This window comes from Monodelphis domestica, chromosome X, assembly GCF_027887165.1.
Source record: "Monodelphis domestica isolate mMonDom1 chromosome X, mMonDom1.pri, whole genome shotgun sequence".
Classification (NCBI taxonomy): domain Eukaryota; kingdom Metazoa; phylum Chordata; class Mammalia; order Didelphimorphia; family Didelphidae; genus Monodelphis; species Monodelphis domestica.
This window is the reverse complement of record NC_077235.1, coordinates 48,043,395-48,060,386: the sequence shown is the minus strand read 5'-3', so window position 1 is coordinate 48,060,386 and position 16,992 is coordinate 48,043,395. Positions and strand designations below refer to the sequence as shown.

Genomic DNA, 16,992 nt, shown 5'->3' with positions numbered 1-16,992 from the left:
TGAACTACCCTTAGTTTTCTGGTGAACGAAGATTCTGATTGGAGATGGGAGGGGGGGATTATGTGTTTCCTGATCACTGCTGTTAACTCGTTTATTGCAAAGTATTGCTAGCTATTCTTGGTGTTGGCTAGGTGTTCTTGAAGAAATGGAACTTTTAAACATGAATTACCAGAGGGAATGAATGGTCCGGTTCGAGACAAGTTTTGTATTGGAGAAAGGAAGATGGAAGGAGAAAGGAAAAAGGCATACAAATGCTGGCATTTATCATTGTTTTTGTTGGCTATAATATTTTTATTTGTGCTGATAAAGTGCTCTGGGGGCATGAATCATCCCAAACAACTGATGGTCTATTCCATAATAAAACCTCATTAATTGGATTCCAAGTATTCAAAACTCTCAATTGGCATTTTCCCACCCTTGCACCCAACTTTTCTGAAAGAAAAAAATGCCAAATAAAAATACTGATAATGGGAATGAATTCCCCAAAGCAATCTCTCTGTTCTGCCCAGGAATTCGTAGTTTCAGCTTGGTCTCCTCCCCAAGTTGTTCCCAACCTTTTCAAGTATGAGAACCCTTTTTGAACAGGTCCTCAGAAAACCGAATAGAACTCCCACATTCTACTACAGTCCTATGGCACTATTTTACCATTAGGATCCGGTGGTCTGGATTGAACAGAACACGCCTGTGGTTTCACTAATGCTTCTAAATGAATTTGCATGTATGCACTCACAGCTGCATTTTTAAAATAGAAATGCATATTTGTGAGATGTGCAGTCAAAGCAGGGAGGTTTCCTTGTTTATGGACTCATTCATTCCTGGACCTTATGGCCTAGATGTACGGAACAACTACCTGTCCTTCACCATGCACTCGGTATAGACTGTTTAGCTTCTCTGTGTACGGTACTGTGCTAGGTAGGCCCTTCGTTCGGGAGGTAGAAATTCCTACCACGACATCCTCACTACCTTCCCAGAGCTTGAGGTTTAGTGGGCATGATGGAGACTAAACCGAGGCACAACTAACTTAGAATACGTATGGTTTTAGTTCTTTTATTTGGCTCTAAGACCCGTGATTTTGTTTGGGGTAGGGAATTCTAGTATGGCAATATCTTCTCCAAATGCAGGTGAACTTACGGTTTCCAAAAGTGGCTGGGGGCACTGAGAGTTTCTCAGCAAATTGGCATATGAGGTTCCTGTTGGAAAATTGTTGCCATTCCACGTAAGATCCAGAAGCCTTCTTAGAAATGGGGCTATCTAATAGCTTAGCACATTTTAGGGACAGAGTACACAGGTTTGGCTGAAGCATTAAGTGTGTGGCAGGGGGTTATATGAGATCTGTTTGGAAGGAGAGGAAGGTTCTTGCTTGAAGGATATTCTATAGCAGACTGCATCTTTATAGCCACATCATTGACGTTATAGCCACTTACACTGAGGTGTAGAGAATATGAGATACTGTTGTGTTTGTTTATTGACTAAAAGTTCAGTTCAAAAGTGCAAGGCCCTGCCCTAAGGATACTCTTCCAATGTATTTCAAAATCGCATGAGATTTAGAACAGCTTGTCCTAACTTGATACAAGAAAAAGCAGGCGGCTGAAAAACACCTGTGGTCCAAACTGTGATGTCCAGTGGATGGACAGCCCACAGAGTTCATCCATCAGCATAAAGATTTAGGCACAAATACTACCAGTGGACAATGGGCTTGGCCTACAAGTGAAGAGGAAGAGAGCAAGCTGGATGGCCTTTAGGAAACTGCACCATTCTTTGAATGACCTCAAGCTTTGTAACATCCATATTCTACTGGGGCTATAAGGCTATGAGTTGGTGTGCCACAGTTTCTTAAAGCTGGGGGTCATCCAAAAAGTAATGGGGTGGTACATGGTGGGTATGAATAGACCACAACCTTATCCACCAATTGCTTGAGATAAGTCATATAAAGAAAATCAGAGTTGTGACCAGAAAAGGAAGTTGACTACTCATGTTGGAAGAGTCAGGGTTAACCAGTGGAAACCCTACATGCTCCATTGATGTCTTTGCAATGGCTAGAGAGCTAGAGGAAGGACCCTAGCTAGTCGGGCAGATCCTCTGGGGTGGATTGTGGCGGAAAGAAATGGACAGGAGTGGCACAGACTGAGAAGGTATGGACAGGGTATAATTGGCACCATGGAAAGAAGAGCCCACAATGATGAAATCACAGATCTGTCAAAATATCAAAGAATCAGTATAGTTCAACTTAACTCTGCAGTGATTGGCATTTAAATCAATGTCTTTCAACAAAAGAGAGGAAAGAAAGAAGGAATTAATTTAGATAGGGCTCTATCAACCTTAAGAGGGCCTCACACCAGGTAAAGGAGTTTGACCATCATCTATATCAAAAGATTAATACTAGGGGGCAGCTGGGTTGCTCGGTGGATTGAGAGCCAGGCCCAGAGATGGGAGGTCCTGGGTTCCAATCTTACCTCAGGCACTTCCTAACTGTGTGACCCTGGGCAAGTCACTTGACCCCCATTGCCTAGCCCTTACCTCTCTTCTGCCTTGGAACCAATACGTAGTACTGATTCTAAGACAGACGGCAAAGGTTTTTAAAAAAATAAAATAAAGATTGATATTGTGATTCCTGACCTTCTTTATTGTGACCCTGAAACCTTGAATCAGCATAGTCAAATTACATTTTTTAGCTTATACTTAATAATCCAGGAAAGGTTACTGATGCATTTGGGAATAATAATTCACCCTGAGGATTAAAACTGGGCTATGCTACTTAAAAGAGATAGTTCTCGGTTAATTTTGATTTTAAAAATTTGGGATTAACGGAAAGATAGCTCATTCCCAAAGGCATGTGACTTTTGGTTGTACTCTCTATGTATTTTGCAACAAATTCGTGTCCTCCCTTACTTAGTTTAGATGAATGGTCAAACTAGTCTGCCTTTCCCTGAGCATAGTTTTGTTTGGCAACAAGAGAGAAGCTGGCCTAGGATTGAAAGTGATCGTAGACAAGCAAGCGTTTATCATATTCCAGATTAGCGTATGAAAATCCTGCTGCCATACTTAGCTCGAGTTGAGACACATGTGAGCAAACTCATTGGAGCTCAGTTCCATAATACTTTCAATTGGAGCTACACAGAAAGAGGCAAAATATAAACCCAGATGCGATGGCTTGGGCAGTGTGTCGCATCGCATTGTGTGTCGTTGTATTTTTGTTTCCTATTGGAATTCATTTGTTGGTGCTTTTTAGGGGATGATGATTGATGAAGCTGATGAGTTTATGATAGGGCCTCCACTCAAAGTTAAGTGCTGTGGAGAACTTTACCCTCTGGGATCCCCGAAGAAAAATCGAAGCTTGTCCCCAACTCCTCTATCAAAGAAGCCACAAAGTGCAACCACCAGTGGAAAGGAACTGCCATCAACCTCCTCGACGGTGTCACCTTCAAGCTTCAAAAACCCCATCCCATTATTCAAAGGTATAGTTCATAGTTCTGAGCCGATGACAGTTTTCCTCGAGCCTTCCAGAAGAACTAGACTTGAAAGTTGTTAGCCAATTGTTGTTGCTTCGGAACTTCTCTTCTCATGTGGGCCTCCCTGAGCTGCAGAGTGTCCAGGAGATGGCCAAGTACACTTACTCATGTATCACTTAGCTCTGGCAAGTAGCTTATGGGAATCATGAACTTGTGGCTTTAGCATAGCTCAAGTCCACCCTTGTATTTATTCAGTAAGTATTTATCGCTTAGTACCTTTGTTTAGAACACCTACTAGGTGGTGATCTGAACACAGAGCTTTACACGTTTACACATTTACATGTGTAAACATATGTGTGTATATACAAAGATGTATATATGTATATGTATACATAAAGATATATGTGTATATACCTACTCACAAACACACATGTGCATGTGTGCAAAATCTCCAGTCTCACTACTTCTGTGATCCTGGATAAATCACTTCACCTCCTCAGTCCTCAGTTTCCTTGTCTGTAAAATGAAATGTTTGGCCTAGGTGGTTTCTGAGGTCCCTTATGTTCTGGATTCCCCAATCTTCTCATCCCCATGATGTTGGTCTTCCCTCATCCATCACCTGGTCATCGGTGCTGGATGTGTCCTGCCTCAGTTATACTTCACACTCATTACATAGTCGTTAGCAGTAGTCTGCATTGCCTTTGCTGATGTCCTTCAAGTGTCGTTCACCTCTTTATGTCTTGGTGATAATGATGATTCTTCCTCATGATCATCTTGTTCCTATTCTTTGTTATAGTTTGCCCAAGTCCTCAGATAAATAGGCATCGTTCTTTAGAATGGGCAAAGATCGCGCCTTTCCTGAAGTCGTTGGTTGGGTGCTTTGTCAACAAGTTTCTCTTACACTCCAGGCCTCACTCAGGCCATATGTCCTATAGACACCATGGTTTCCTCCTTTTTCCGAATTTCTTAGTATAATCGTTCAGCCTAAGCAACGAGCCTCTGACAATTTCTGTTTACCCTGGAGAAGTCAACATTCTGAGGCAGACTAGCGCAGTTCCACATTTTTTCCTGAGCTTAAACAATGCACGGGACTAGACATGAAGCCAACAGATCAGGTACTTAACCATGCCATTTCCCATAGATGTTCACTGTGCAAGGGGAAAAGGTGGTTAGGATCATCTTCTTGAATGTAATGTGAGTTACACTTGTTGGGAGGTTTTTGCATTATAGTCGCTTCAGTTAATTGGCTGCTTTCATTTGTATCCTCTTGCTTTTGAACAAAGTAATAACTGGTGCTAATTTCCCCCTAAATGTGGAACCAAACCTTGTGTCCCAATGAATCCTCTCAATTCCATATCTTAATATGATTTCCAGACACAAGTGTAGGCCAAGAAGCCAGTGAAGAAAGGTTGGACGATGATCAGTGTCCAGTTCGTTCACCATCACAGTCGGTTGATACTACGGATCAAGCTAGTGTTCTGAGAAATGATTTGGATGCCCTGCTCAGCGAGTTGAATAACTTGAGTGGTGGTTTAGTCTACACAGCTAGTGATAACACACTTGGTAAAGGCTCTGGAAATTGCAATCACTCCCCACATGACCAAAGAGAAGAAGCAGCACAGTCATCTTTGCCATCTGGGTCCAATTCACTGAACAACCTACCCGAGGAAAGCGAAGCTAGTTACAAGGTTCAAATACTGAAGGAGGTGCGAAAGCCTGGAAGAAGTAAGTATTTAAAGATTCTGTTGGCACAATAACAGAGGGCCTTTAGCTGCCATGAGGGAAAAATCTTGTCATTTGCTTTAGTCGCGTTTTGAACCCATCTTTGGGCGGCTCTTCTTTGCATTGCTTATATCTCTGTTAAGCAAGACCATCTGATACAGCAACCGTGACTGACAAAACATATAACATTCTACTCTTACAGCTTACCATTCCTTAAGAGAGAGGAAGGAAGTGTGTTTTAACATCAGTCATCTGGAGTCAACGTTGGTCATTGTATTTGATCTGAATTGTATTGTCTTTCCTTTCTGTCACTGTAGTCCTTGTGTATTTTGTTCTCCTGACTCTACTGACTTCATTTCGTATCACTTCTTATAAGTCTTCCCCTGTTTTTCTGAATTCTTCATATTCATTGTTTTCTCACAGCACAGTAATATTCTATCGGATTCATGTACCATAGTTGGTTCAGTTATTCCACCGATTGGTGAGCACATAATTTGTTTCCAGCCTTTGGCTACTACAAAAGGACTGCCATGAAGACTTTGGTACATAAAGGATATTTCTGTCATTGACCTCCTTGGGGTACATGCCCAGTTATGGGAGTACTGGGTCAAAGGGTATGAACAGCTCAGTCACTTTTCTTACATAGATCTAGATTATTTTCCAGAAGAGCCGAACCAGTTCAGGGTCCCACTGACCATATTAATGTGCCTGTCTTAACCCACAGCCACTCCAACACGGATTATTTCCTTTCTTTATTATCTTTGCCAATTTGCCAAGTGAGATACCTCAGCGTTGTCTCAGTTTGCATTTTGCATCTCCAGTGGATAGAACACTGATAGAGTCAGGAAGACCTGAGTTCAACTCGGGCCCCAGACACTTATGTGTAACCCTGGAAATGTCACTTCACTGCTTTCTGCTTTAATCCACTAGAGAAGGAAATGACAAACTGCTCCAATATTTGGCCAAGAAAACCCCATGGACAGTATGGTCCACAGGGTCACAAAGAGTTGGAAACTTGACAACAATGACAATTGACGATTTCAATCATTTTCTGTGTGTGTGATTGTGATCTTCTCTTAACTGTTCATATCCTTTGACAAGGTGTGGTCACTTACTAGCACTGAGTTCCTCTCCCAGAGGCCCCTTTTTTTTCAAACATCACAGTCACTTCCTGATATATTCCTCTCCCACCCTCCCAATAGAACCCTCCCTTGTAAAAAAGAAAAACAGGTAAACCAAAGCAACACAATGACCACGTCTGACAGCCTGTGTGACATTCTGCACCCGTAGCCCCCCACTACTGTCAAAAGGAGGGAAGTGTGTTTCATCATCTGCCCTCTGGAACCAAGGTTGGTCATTGCATTTAATCTGGGTTCAGATACCTTTTACTGTCCTTTCTATTGTTGAAGTTTTTGTGTGTATCATTCTTCTACTTTCTTCCCTAGACTTGACTTCATACAAACCTTCTCCTATTTCTCTGAATTCTTCATTTTCATAATTTCTTCTAGAACAATAGGACCTGCTACCTTCATATTCCCCAATCACTTCAGCCATTCCCCAGTTGATGAATGCCTAATTTGTTTCTAGTTCTTTGTTACCACAGAAAAATAGAAGTGATCTCCTTATTCTGGTATATGTGGCAACTTTGCCACTTGACCTCTATGGGCCATGGGTCCAGTAGTGGAATTACTTGGATCAAAGAGTAGGAATACTTTGATAGCTTTTCTGGCCTCCTTCCAAATTGTCTTCCAACAAAAGATCAAGAATATCAAGGGGAATAATGAAAAAAATGTGAAGGAAGGTGGCCTAGCAGTACCACATATCAAACTATACTCTAAAGCAGTGGTCATCAAAACAATATGGTACTGGCTAAGAGACAGAAGGATCAGTAGAATAGACTTGGGGTAAATAACCTCAGCAAGAGTCTATGATAAGCATAAAGATCCCAGCTTTGGGGACCAAAACCCACTATTTGATTAAAAACTGCTGGTAAAGTTGGAAGACAGTATGGGAGAGATTAGGTTTGGATCAACATCTCACACCCTACACCAAGATAAACTCAGAATGGGTGAATGACTTAAATATAAAGAAGGAAACTATAAGTAAATTACCAAGCAAAAGATAGAGATATTAAAAATGTAAAATACAATTAAAAATGTAAAATAAATAATTTTGATTGCATTAAATTAAAAAGTTTTTTTTACAAATAAAACCAATGCAGCCAAAATTAGAAGAGAAGCAACAAATTGAGAAAAAAAATCTTTATAACAAAAACCTCTGACAAAGGTCTAATTACTCAAATTTATAAGGAGCTAAAGCAATTATACAAAAAGTAAGCCATTCTCCAATTGATAAATGGGCAAGGGACATGATTAGGCAGTTTTCAGATAAAGAAATCTAAACTATTAATAAGCACATGAAAAAACTCTGAGTTACCACCTCATGCCCAGCAGATTGGCTAACATGACAGCAAAGGAAAGTAATGAATGCTAGAGGGGATGTGGCAAAGTTGGGACACTATTACACTGCTGGTGGAGTTGTGAACTGATCCAACCATTCTGGAGGGCAATTTGGAACTATGCCCAAAGGGCGCTAAAAGCCCTTTGACCCAGCCATAGCACTGCTGGGTTTATACCCCAAAGAGATAATAAGGTAAAAGACTTGTACAAAAATATTTATAGCCAAATTGTCTTCCAGAAAGGGCACACCAATCCATGGTCTCACCAATAGTATATTTTTGTGCCTGTTTTCCCACAACCTCTCTAATAATCTTTTACCATCTTTGCCAATTTGCTGGATATGAGGTGACTCTTCAGAGTCTTACTCTGTTGATCTTCTTGCTGTGGGTCATTTTTATATGGTTATTGATGGTTTACATCTCTCCTTTGAAAACTGTCCATCTCATCTCCTTTGACAAGTTGTATGTAATATCACTTATTTACTCCAAGTAGTTCTTGATTGTCAAATCAACAAAAGAGATCTTGCACCATGAGCCCAGGCTCTTCATTGGTTGCAAAAAGTTGTTGTTGTTGTAGTAGTAGTCATAGTTGTAGTTGTAGTCGTAGTAGTAGTCGTAGTGGTAGTAGTCGTAGTAGTAGTCGTAGTAGTCGTAGTAGTAGTTGTAGTAGTAGTTGTAGTAGTAGTAGTAGTAGTAGTAGTAGTAGTAGTAGTAGTAGTAGTAGTCGTCGTCATCGTCGTTTTCGTCGTCATTGTCGTCGTCGTCATCATAGTTGTAGTAATAATAATTAACAATTCTGTAATCCCTAATGGCAAGCAGGGAAATGAATTTTTGAAAATGTGCCTATCAATACTGGCATGTATCTCTTTTGAGTAAATAGAAAATATAGAAGAGGCATGGTGTAGCAGATGGAGTGCTGATCTTGGACTCAGGTTGACCTGAATTCAAATCTGGTTTCTGAAGCTTACCAAGCCCTGTAATTCTAGGTAAATATTTCAAGCAAACTTCCCTGTACCTGTTGCCAATTTATGTTACAATCTGTAATAGGGAAGAGAAGGCCCTACTCTGGGGAAACCACAGATCTCTCCTGTATTTGCATGTGGAATGTGCACATTGTGCATTTTGTAACAATTTTGTTTATTGCGACTGAGTTTTATTGAAGGAAAAAGAACATCTGATAAGAGCTGGCATTTATATAGGGCTTACTCTGTGCCAAGCTTTATACTAAGTGCTTTATAATGATTATTTCTTTTCATCCTCATGATAGCCCTGGGAGGTGTGCTATAGTGATTCACATTTTGTAGATGAAGAAGCTGAGACTGATGGGTAAAATGACTGGCCCAGGGTCACACAGCTAGTACGTGTGGAAGGTCAGATTTCAACTCTGGACTTCTTGACTCCAGACCCAGCACTCTCTCCACTACACTACCTCGCTGTCCACAAAGAGAAGAACCACCACCACCACCAGCAGCAGCAGAAACTGTTTCCTGCTAGTCTGGATAGAGATGGGTTGTTTTTGTTCGGCTTTGGTTTTAGTTTGGAGGGGGTTCTTTGTTGTTGCTGTTGCTGTTGCTGTTGCTGTTGCTGTTTTAAACATTTCAAAGCCCTGTCCAAGTGTTATCTGGTTCCATCCTCACTGGAGGCCCCGAGAGGGAGGTGCTCCCGACATCTGAAAGCTCTTTAGCTGGAAGGCGAACAAAAGGAGGTCTGCCCAGATACTGCCCCTGCTGTGAGCTTAGCTCCCAGCTTTTCCTTAGCTCGGTTTTCTTTTCTTCAATTCAACAACAGTTTCAGTGCTTTAAGAAAAAAAACATGCAGAAAACACTGTGTTTCTAATATCTTCAGATTACGAGAAGATCTTCGCTGTGCTTGAAAAAGTACACGGATCTGCGGAAATACAGAAACGTTTGATTTTCGTTGCAATCAAGGAGGCAGCCAGGTTTGTATTGAGCAGAGATGCTCAGGCCATTCAGGCTGAGGGGAGGCCAGGGTGCAGGGTGGGGGCGGGGAGGGTTGATGGCTTTTAACTGCACCTCCATCTTGCTTCCCTTTACCACCCAGTCTGTGTGCAGGAGTCTGAGAGGAAGCTTGGCCCAGTGACAATGCAATTGGATTTGGAGTACCATGCCCCATCTCTGCCATTTATTGACTGACTTTGAGCCGGTTCTTTCCCCTCTCTGGACCTCTGTTTCCTCCTCTATAAAATGAGGCTGCTGGCCTAGAAAATGATGAAGGGCCCTTTGGGCTCTTACGTGTGAGGTAGCATCACAACTAGTTGGTGCTGTCTCTGATGGCTGAACGCCATCCAGGAATTTGCTGAACGCCTCCTCAGTACCCCGGCTACAATCGTGGGCTCTAGAGATCATGAAAAGAGCAGGAGGCAGGAAGGACCGCTTCTAGAAAATGCCCTTGTCCGCCAAAGTCTTGGGACCAATGGTGGAAGATAGGAAAATGATCAACAGTTTCTCCTTTCTGGATAATGGCAATAGTAATAACGGGCTCCACCTCACTGCACTGTGACAGTCAAAGCAAACAACATTATCTAAAGCCCTTGGCAAATTTTAAAGTGCTATTTCAATCCTGTTATTGTTCAGTATTTCCCAACTCTTCCAGACCCCAAGGGCCAAAGCATGTCAGTAGTATTCATGGAGGGGGCAGCTGGGTGGCTCAGTGGATTGGGAGCCAAGCCCAGAGACGGGAGGTCCTGGATTCCAATCTGGCCTCAGCCACTTCCTAGCTGTATGACCTTGGGCAAGTCACTTCACCCCCATTGCCTGACCCTTACCACTCTTCTCCCTTGAACCAATACACAGTATTGACTCTAAGATGGAAGGTAAGAATATTTTTTTAAAAAGGAAAGAGGGGGCAGCTGGGTAGTTCAGTGGATTCAAAGCCAGGCCTAGAGATGGGAGGTCCTGGGTTCAGATGTGGCCTCAGACACTTCCCAGCTGTGTGACCCCGGACAAGTCACTTGACCCCCATTGCCTAGCCCTTACCACTCTTCTGCCTTGGAACCAATACATAGTAGTGATTCCAAGATGGAAATAAAATAAAATTTAAAAAATAGTATTCATGGAGTTTTCTTGGCCAAGATAAAGGAATGGCTTGCCATTTCCTTCTCCAGTGGATAAAGACAAACAGAGGTTCAATGATTTGCCCAGGGTTACATAGCTAGCTCGTGTCTGAGGCCAGATTTGAATTCAGGTGTTCCCTACCCCAGGCCCAGTAATCTATCCCCTGAGCCACCTACCTGCTTCCTTGTCGAGCCTCTCAATTACTAATAAATTCCTTCATAAGCTTTCCTTTTCAGTTTTCTAAGCTGATGCTAATAGCAGACTCAGCAAAGCTTATACATGTGGTTTAAAATGTCTTTTTCTTCACAACAGTCGTGTAAGACAGGTAATAATCCTATTTTTGTTTTTAATATATTTTTATTTATTTTGTCAAATATTTCCCAAGTACATTCTTTTTAAACCCTTACCTTGAGTCTTATTATCAATTCTAAGACAGAACAGCAGCAAGACTTAGACCATCAGGGTTAAGTGACTTGCCCAGGGTCACACACCTAGGAAGTATCTGAGGCAGATTTTAACCCAGGTCCTCCTGATTGCAGATAGTATTCCTGAATTACATGTGAGTAGATCAGAGAAGCTGTGTCATTTGCCAAGGGTCACATGGTTAGGAAGCCTCTGGGGGTGCCAAAGCCAGGATTTAGATTCAAGTCTTCAAAGTACAATGTTCTTTCTACTTCATCAAGTTCCCTTTGAAGAGTACTGGGAAAGCCTTGTGAGATTCATAACAAGAATGTTAATTTATGTTAGAGGAGTGTGGGACATTCTGCTCATTACATTATAGACTACGTCCCTGAAAGGAGAGCTCTCTGAAAGTCTATGGAGGGGGGCAGCTGGGAGGCTCAGTGGATTGAGAGCCAGGCCCAGAGATGGGAGGTCCTGGGTTCCAATCTGACCTCAGACACTTCCCAGCTGTGTGACCCTGGGCAAGTCCCCTAACTCCCATTGCTTACCCTTTACCCCTCTTCTGCCTTGGAACCAATATACGGTATTGATTCTAAGACAGAAGATGAGAATATTTTGAAAAAGGAAAGAGGGAGCAGCTGGGTGTCTCAGTGGATTGAAAGCCAGACCTGAAGACAGAGATCCTTGATTGAAATCTGGCCTCAGATACTACCTAGCTGAGTGACCCTGGACAAGTCCCTTAACCTCCGTTGCCTAGCCCTTACCACCCTTTTGCCTTAGAACCAATATACAATATTGATTCTAAGATGGAAGATAAGAATATTTTTTTAAAAAAGAAAGTGGGGCAGCTGGGTGGCTCAGTGGATTGAGAGCCAGGCCCAGAGATGGGAGGTCCTAGGTTCAAATGTGGCCTCAGACACTTCCCAGCTGTGTGACCCTGGGCAAGTCACTTGACCCCCATTGCCTAGCCCTTACCTTCTTGGGGACAGCTGGGTGGCTCAGTGGATTGAGAGCCAGGCCCAGAGATGGGAGGTCCTAGTTCAAATGTGGCCTCAGACACTTCCCAGCTGTGTGACCCTGGGCAAGTCACTTGACCCCCATTGCCTAGCCCTTACAACTCTTCTTCCTTGGAGCCAACACAGTATTGATTCCAGGAAGGAAGGTAAGAGGTTAAAAAAAAGAGAGTCTTTGGAGACAAGCTCCTTGAGGCTAGAGATCCTTTCCTTTGGCTATTGTATCCCCAGTGCTTGGTATATAGTAGCTGCTTAGTAAATGCTTGCTGATTGGTAGACTATGTTGACAAATAACCCTGATTGTAAGCCACACTCAGGCTTTATAGAAGCCATATATGACTTTTGGAGGGAAACCCAGGGTCTATATTTACATCAACATGGCAACTGTGACATAGTCTCATTTTCTGCCAACCAGAATAAGGAAGCTTTTCTGGCATATTACAAGGAAAACAATGGCCAGTAGAGATGGATTCAGAAGAGTCCATTTTAGAGTTTGGTCTCCAGAGGGCACAAATTCAACTCAGTCTCCAAATATAGTAGATATGGTAACTTGGTTAACCCGAATAGTCTTCTGCCCCAAACAAGGAAAACCATTTCCATATTTGAGATCATAGAATCATCCATTTGGAGCTGACAGGGAGAAAAATATCACATCTGCATAGAATCTTGAATGCAGATAAAGAAATACAGAGTTGAAGGAGGAGGTTATAAATAGGAGGTTAGAGAAGACTTCTTGGTCGAGGTTGCCCACCTGAGTTCAGCCTTGAAGGAAGAGGAAGATTCTGATAGGCCAAAGGAAGGCCAGGCTCATGGTGACCTTGCTGCTTCTGTCAGTAAAGCCAAAGATGATGTCATCAGTGGAAAGGATTATGGTATTAATTTGGAAGCCCCTTCAGGGAATGTGAATCATCTCAGGAAGAATAAAGGGATTGCCGTGCAGCAGTGAAGCCCCAGTTGATTCAATAACATGAGAATGTGGTATATTCAGTGTCTTGAGTCAAATTCGCATTCCCCCTCAGCAACCTAGGATGGAGTTAAGTACTTCATCAGTGTGTGCTGGTTGACAGAATCTTTCTTTATAACTCCTTGCAGATTTAAAAAACGAGTCTTAATTCAACGCCTTGAGGCACTGTTAGAAGAACTACACTTCAAGAACCTCCCAACCTGCACCATTAATGATGTCCAGGAAGAGATTCCAGTTGAATTTCCAAAGTAACTTTTTCATGAATGACAAACTTGCTGCTCTTGTTTCTGTAATGAATAAAACCTGTGTGAATCTCTGCCCTTTTCTATAAGGCAACTTTATATTACAAGAATCTGAGCATTACTGATAGCATTTTCCTTTGACATCCTTTGGCCAGCAGAAGCTGGGACCACGTAGTCATAGCGGTTTCCTTAGAAGGAATGAGGTGGCCTTTTTTGTGAAAGGGGATAACTCTTTCAGAGGGTTGACATGTCACATACCAGACGTTCACATGAATGTGGATAGTGTTCCCCCACCCTTTGCATAGACAAGACAAACTATCCTAAACTCAACCACCACACTTTCCAAAGCCAGTGGGCATTGCCATAGCCCTAATTTCATAAACTAGTATTTGCTGTTGCATTTTTTAAGCCTTTGATTTGATTTTGGGTTTTCTTGCATTATTTGTTTCGAGATCTATCTATTCCTCTACCCAGTGTACCTCATTCTCAATGAGCCTTCTCTTAGGAGAAAAAAAAAGTTTATGCAAAACCAACTGCCACCAACTAAGCTGGCCAGTGCACACAACATTCCACAGCACCCATAATCTTCTCTCTCCCCTATGGAAAGAGCCAAGCTTAGCCATGCCTTTTCAGTGATGCAGGTTTCTAAGTAGACGGAATCGGCAAGTAAATAACTCTGCTGTTTGGGTATTAATGAAAAAGAAAGACAGCCCAGAGACTCTGTATCCCTGATCATTTTTCCTAGCACTGGTTACACCTCCTCTCATAGCCCCTGACACGTTATGTCCCCTCTTCTGCTCTCTAGTCCAGCCACACTGTCTGTTTCCTGTTCCTCACACATACTGCTCCTTTTTTTGTCATCCCACTACCTTGGCACTAGCTGTCCCCCATGCCTGGAAGGTTCTCCTTCTTTGCATCCCTCCCTTAGACTCCCTAGCTTCCTTCAAGATACAGTTCAAATGCAGCCTCCTTCTGGACACCTTTCCCAGGCCACCAGGCATCCCCCCAGCCACTAGTGTCTTTGCTGCTCAGGTTCTCTTGTACCCCACCTGTATGGATCTTGTATGCCTGTATACATACACATCATCTCTCCCGTTAGAATGTAAGCTCTTTGACGGCAGGGCCTAGTTTGCCTATTTCTTTATATCCCCAGTGCTTAGAGGGGTGTCTAACACCCATACATACGCTTATTAATTTGAATTGATTAAATCCTCTGACCAGTCCTTGAACAATCTCCCTTCCCTCTTTTTGGCTTTGTTTACAGATTTTTTAAAAATACATTTGAAATTTTCCAGATCTTTGACCTCAGTTGGGTTTTCTTTCACCCTTGGTGGACGGTGCTTCGCAAAACACACTTGTATTCACTATGCCCTGTAAATGCTAGAAGTCTTTCATGTTCTTCAAAGATTTATTTTTGAGCAGTATTGTTAAAGTCATTGATTCTGTGATAATTGTATCTGTTTACAAGTAAGCTTTGAACTGAAATAAACTTTTGTTACTCTTAAAAACTGGTTGCTTGTTGTCCTTTGTACTTGAAGAGGACCAAAATGACCTCACTGGCTGATGTCTTTTGACACACGCAGAACTTGGGTTGAAGTGACTTAGTTTAAGTGCCCAAAGTTGTCGGCTTTACGCTCTCTTCCAGAATCATTGAAATCTAGCAGCAAGGCAAAAGTCAAGATGCCTGGTTGGGGCCACCTGCCAAGCTGGTTCGGGGGTGCGGCCACTGCACTAGCTAGAGCTTCTTGGAGCCACAGCACAGGCGAGAGCTGGATGGCACGTGGACACCAAAGCAGGATGAGCAGTCCCAAAAAGGGCTCAGCAAGGCCGCATACCAGACGTACTAGAAATTTGCTGCAAAGTATATGAAACTCAATTTGTCATTGAGATGCTTTCTTAACTTATTTGGGATGAAATTTATAACTGAAATGCAAATTCTCTAAGTGTGAATCCCTAAATCATAGTTTCAATGATTTGTATAGCAACTGAAATTGTTATGATGGATTTTGGACTAAATGTTTAGAAGGAAGTGTAAAATTACAACCAGATTCCTAGGAGAGGCGATTTTAGTGTTTAAAGGAAGGTCCTTTTACTGGTAAGAAAAACCTGTAGGAAAAGACTGAAACTCACCCAATTCAAAGAAAAGTTTGTATGATTTAGGTAAATAAGTTTTATTAGAAATCTAATTGGATACACTAATTGGGAGGGTAAACTAGAAGTCTGTAAAAACAGCAAACAAACACGTCAGTGATTTGCCCCAGGTCACTCAGCCAGGAAATGTCTGAGGCTTATTGAACCTCTGGGTTGATTGAAACAATGGGAGTGGATGAATATAGACAGGACTCAGGACATAGCATCTGGGGTAGGGGACAAGCAATCATGTCTAGGGACAAGAAGATGAACTAGAATCCAGGAGAAAAAACTGAGTGATCACATCAAAATAGAGCCAAGAGAGCAAAATGTCCTATGAGTCAAGGGAGGAGAGAGTATTCGGGGGACCAGTAGCCAACTGTCTCAAGAGCTACCAAAGAGGTTAAGGAGAAAACAACACTGTGGGAGTAAAAACACGGAAGAAAAACAACTGCTTGAATACATGGGTCGAGGGGATATGGTTGGGGATGTCACTCTAAATGAACATCCTACTGTAAACAACATGGAAATAGGTTCCGATCAAGGACACCTGTAATACCCAATGAAATTGTGCATCGGTTGCGGGAAGGGTGGGTGGAGAGGAGGGAGGGAAATAAAGTGAGTATTGTAACAAAAAAAAATGAAAAAATAATGAAAAAATTAAAAAAGGAGAAAACAACAAACACTCAAGTTTAACCATGTCACCCTCCTCCCTGCCTCCTCACCACTCAATAAACTCTAGTGGCTCCCTGTTACCACCAGGATCAAATAGAAAATCCTGTATCTTTTAAATCCCTTCACAATCTGGCCCCATTCCCACCTTTCCAGTTCTACCTTACTCCCCATCCACTGGCCTTTTTGCTGTTCCTTCCTTACATGATACATTCCACTTGCCTGCTTTGGCTATTTTCCCCAGTCATCCTCTATGCCTGGAATGGTCCCCCTCCTCATCTCTGCCTCTTGGCTTCTCTGCTTTCTTACCAGAAGCCTTTCCTGTTCTGCCTCAGTGCTGGTAATAGCCTTTTCACTTAGATTACCTTTAAGTCATTTGACCCAGTCATTTCCTTGTTCCCCCTCACCGCCCCCATTAAACTGAGCTCCCCAAGATACTGTTTTTGCCTTTCTATACCTGGTATTTAGTACAATGCTGGGCATGCAATAGTAGCTTTTTGTTTTATTAAGATTTTATTTTACCAATTACATGTAATAACAATTTTCCACATATGTTTTCTGAAGTTTTAAGATCCAAATTGTCTCCCTGCCTTCTTTCCCTTCCTCCTCTCTGAGAAAGTAAGTCATTTGATCTGGGTTATATATGTATTATCATGCAAAAGGTATCTCCATATTATTCATTGTTGTAAGAGAATATTCATATAAAACCAAACCCCCAAAATAAAAACAAAAATAAGCTAACGTGAAAAATCATATGCTCTGATCTGCATTCCAACTCCAACAGGTCTTTCTCTGGAAGTGGAGAGCATTCTTTGTCATAAGTCCTTCAGAATTGTTCTGGATTGGTGAGAGCAGTTGAGTCTTTT

The 16,992-nt window shown here is 42.1% G+C and overlaps 1 protein-coding gene across 3 annotated transcripts in view; it reads left to right on the top strand.

Moving 5' to 3' along the window:
* Positions 1–14,832, top strand: part of SAGE1 (sarcoma antigen 1) — a 70,145-nt gene extending 55,313 nt beyond the window's left edge. Inside the window, exons 15-18 of one of the 3 annotated variants that reach the window (XM_016426688.2) lie at positions 3,230–3,455; positions 4,824–5,174; positions 9,475–9,568; positions 13,211–14,832. In XM_016426688.2, the coding sequence (XP_016282174.1) occupies positions 3,230–3,455; positions 4,824–5,174; positions 9,475–9,568; positions 13,211–13,334 (795 nt within the window). In that variant the 3' untranslated portion in view covers positions 13,335–14,832. Of the gene's footprint in view, positions 1–3,229; positions 3,456–4,823; positions 5,175–9,474; positions 9,573–13,210 lie in introns of those variants that run through there. The other 2 variants (XM_007507232.3, XM_007507233.3) reach the window with 2 other exon arrangements.
* The last annotated feature ends 2,160 nt before the right edge of the window (positions 14,833–16,992 follow it).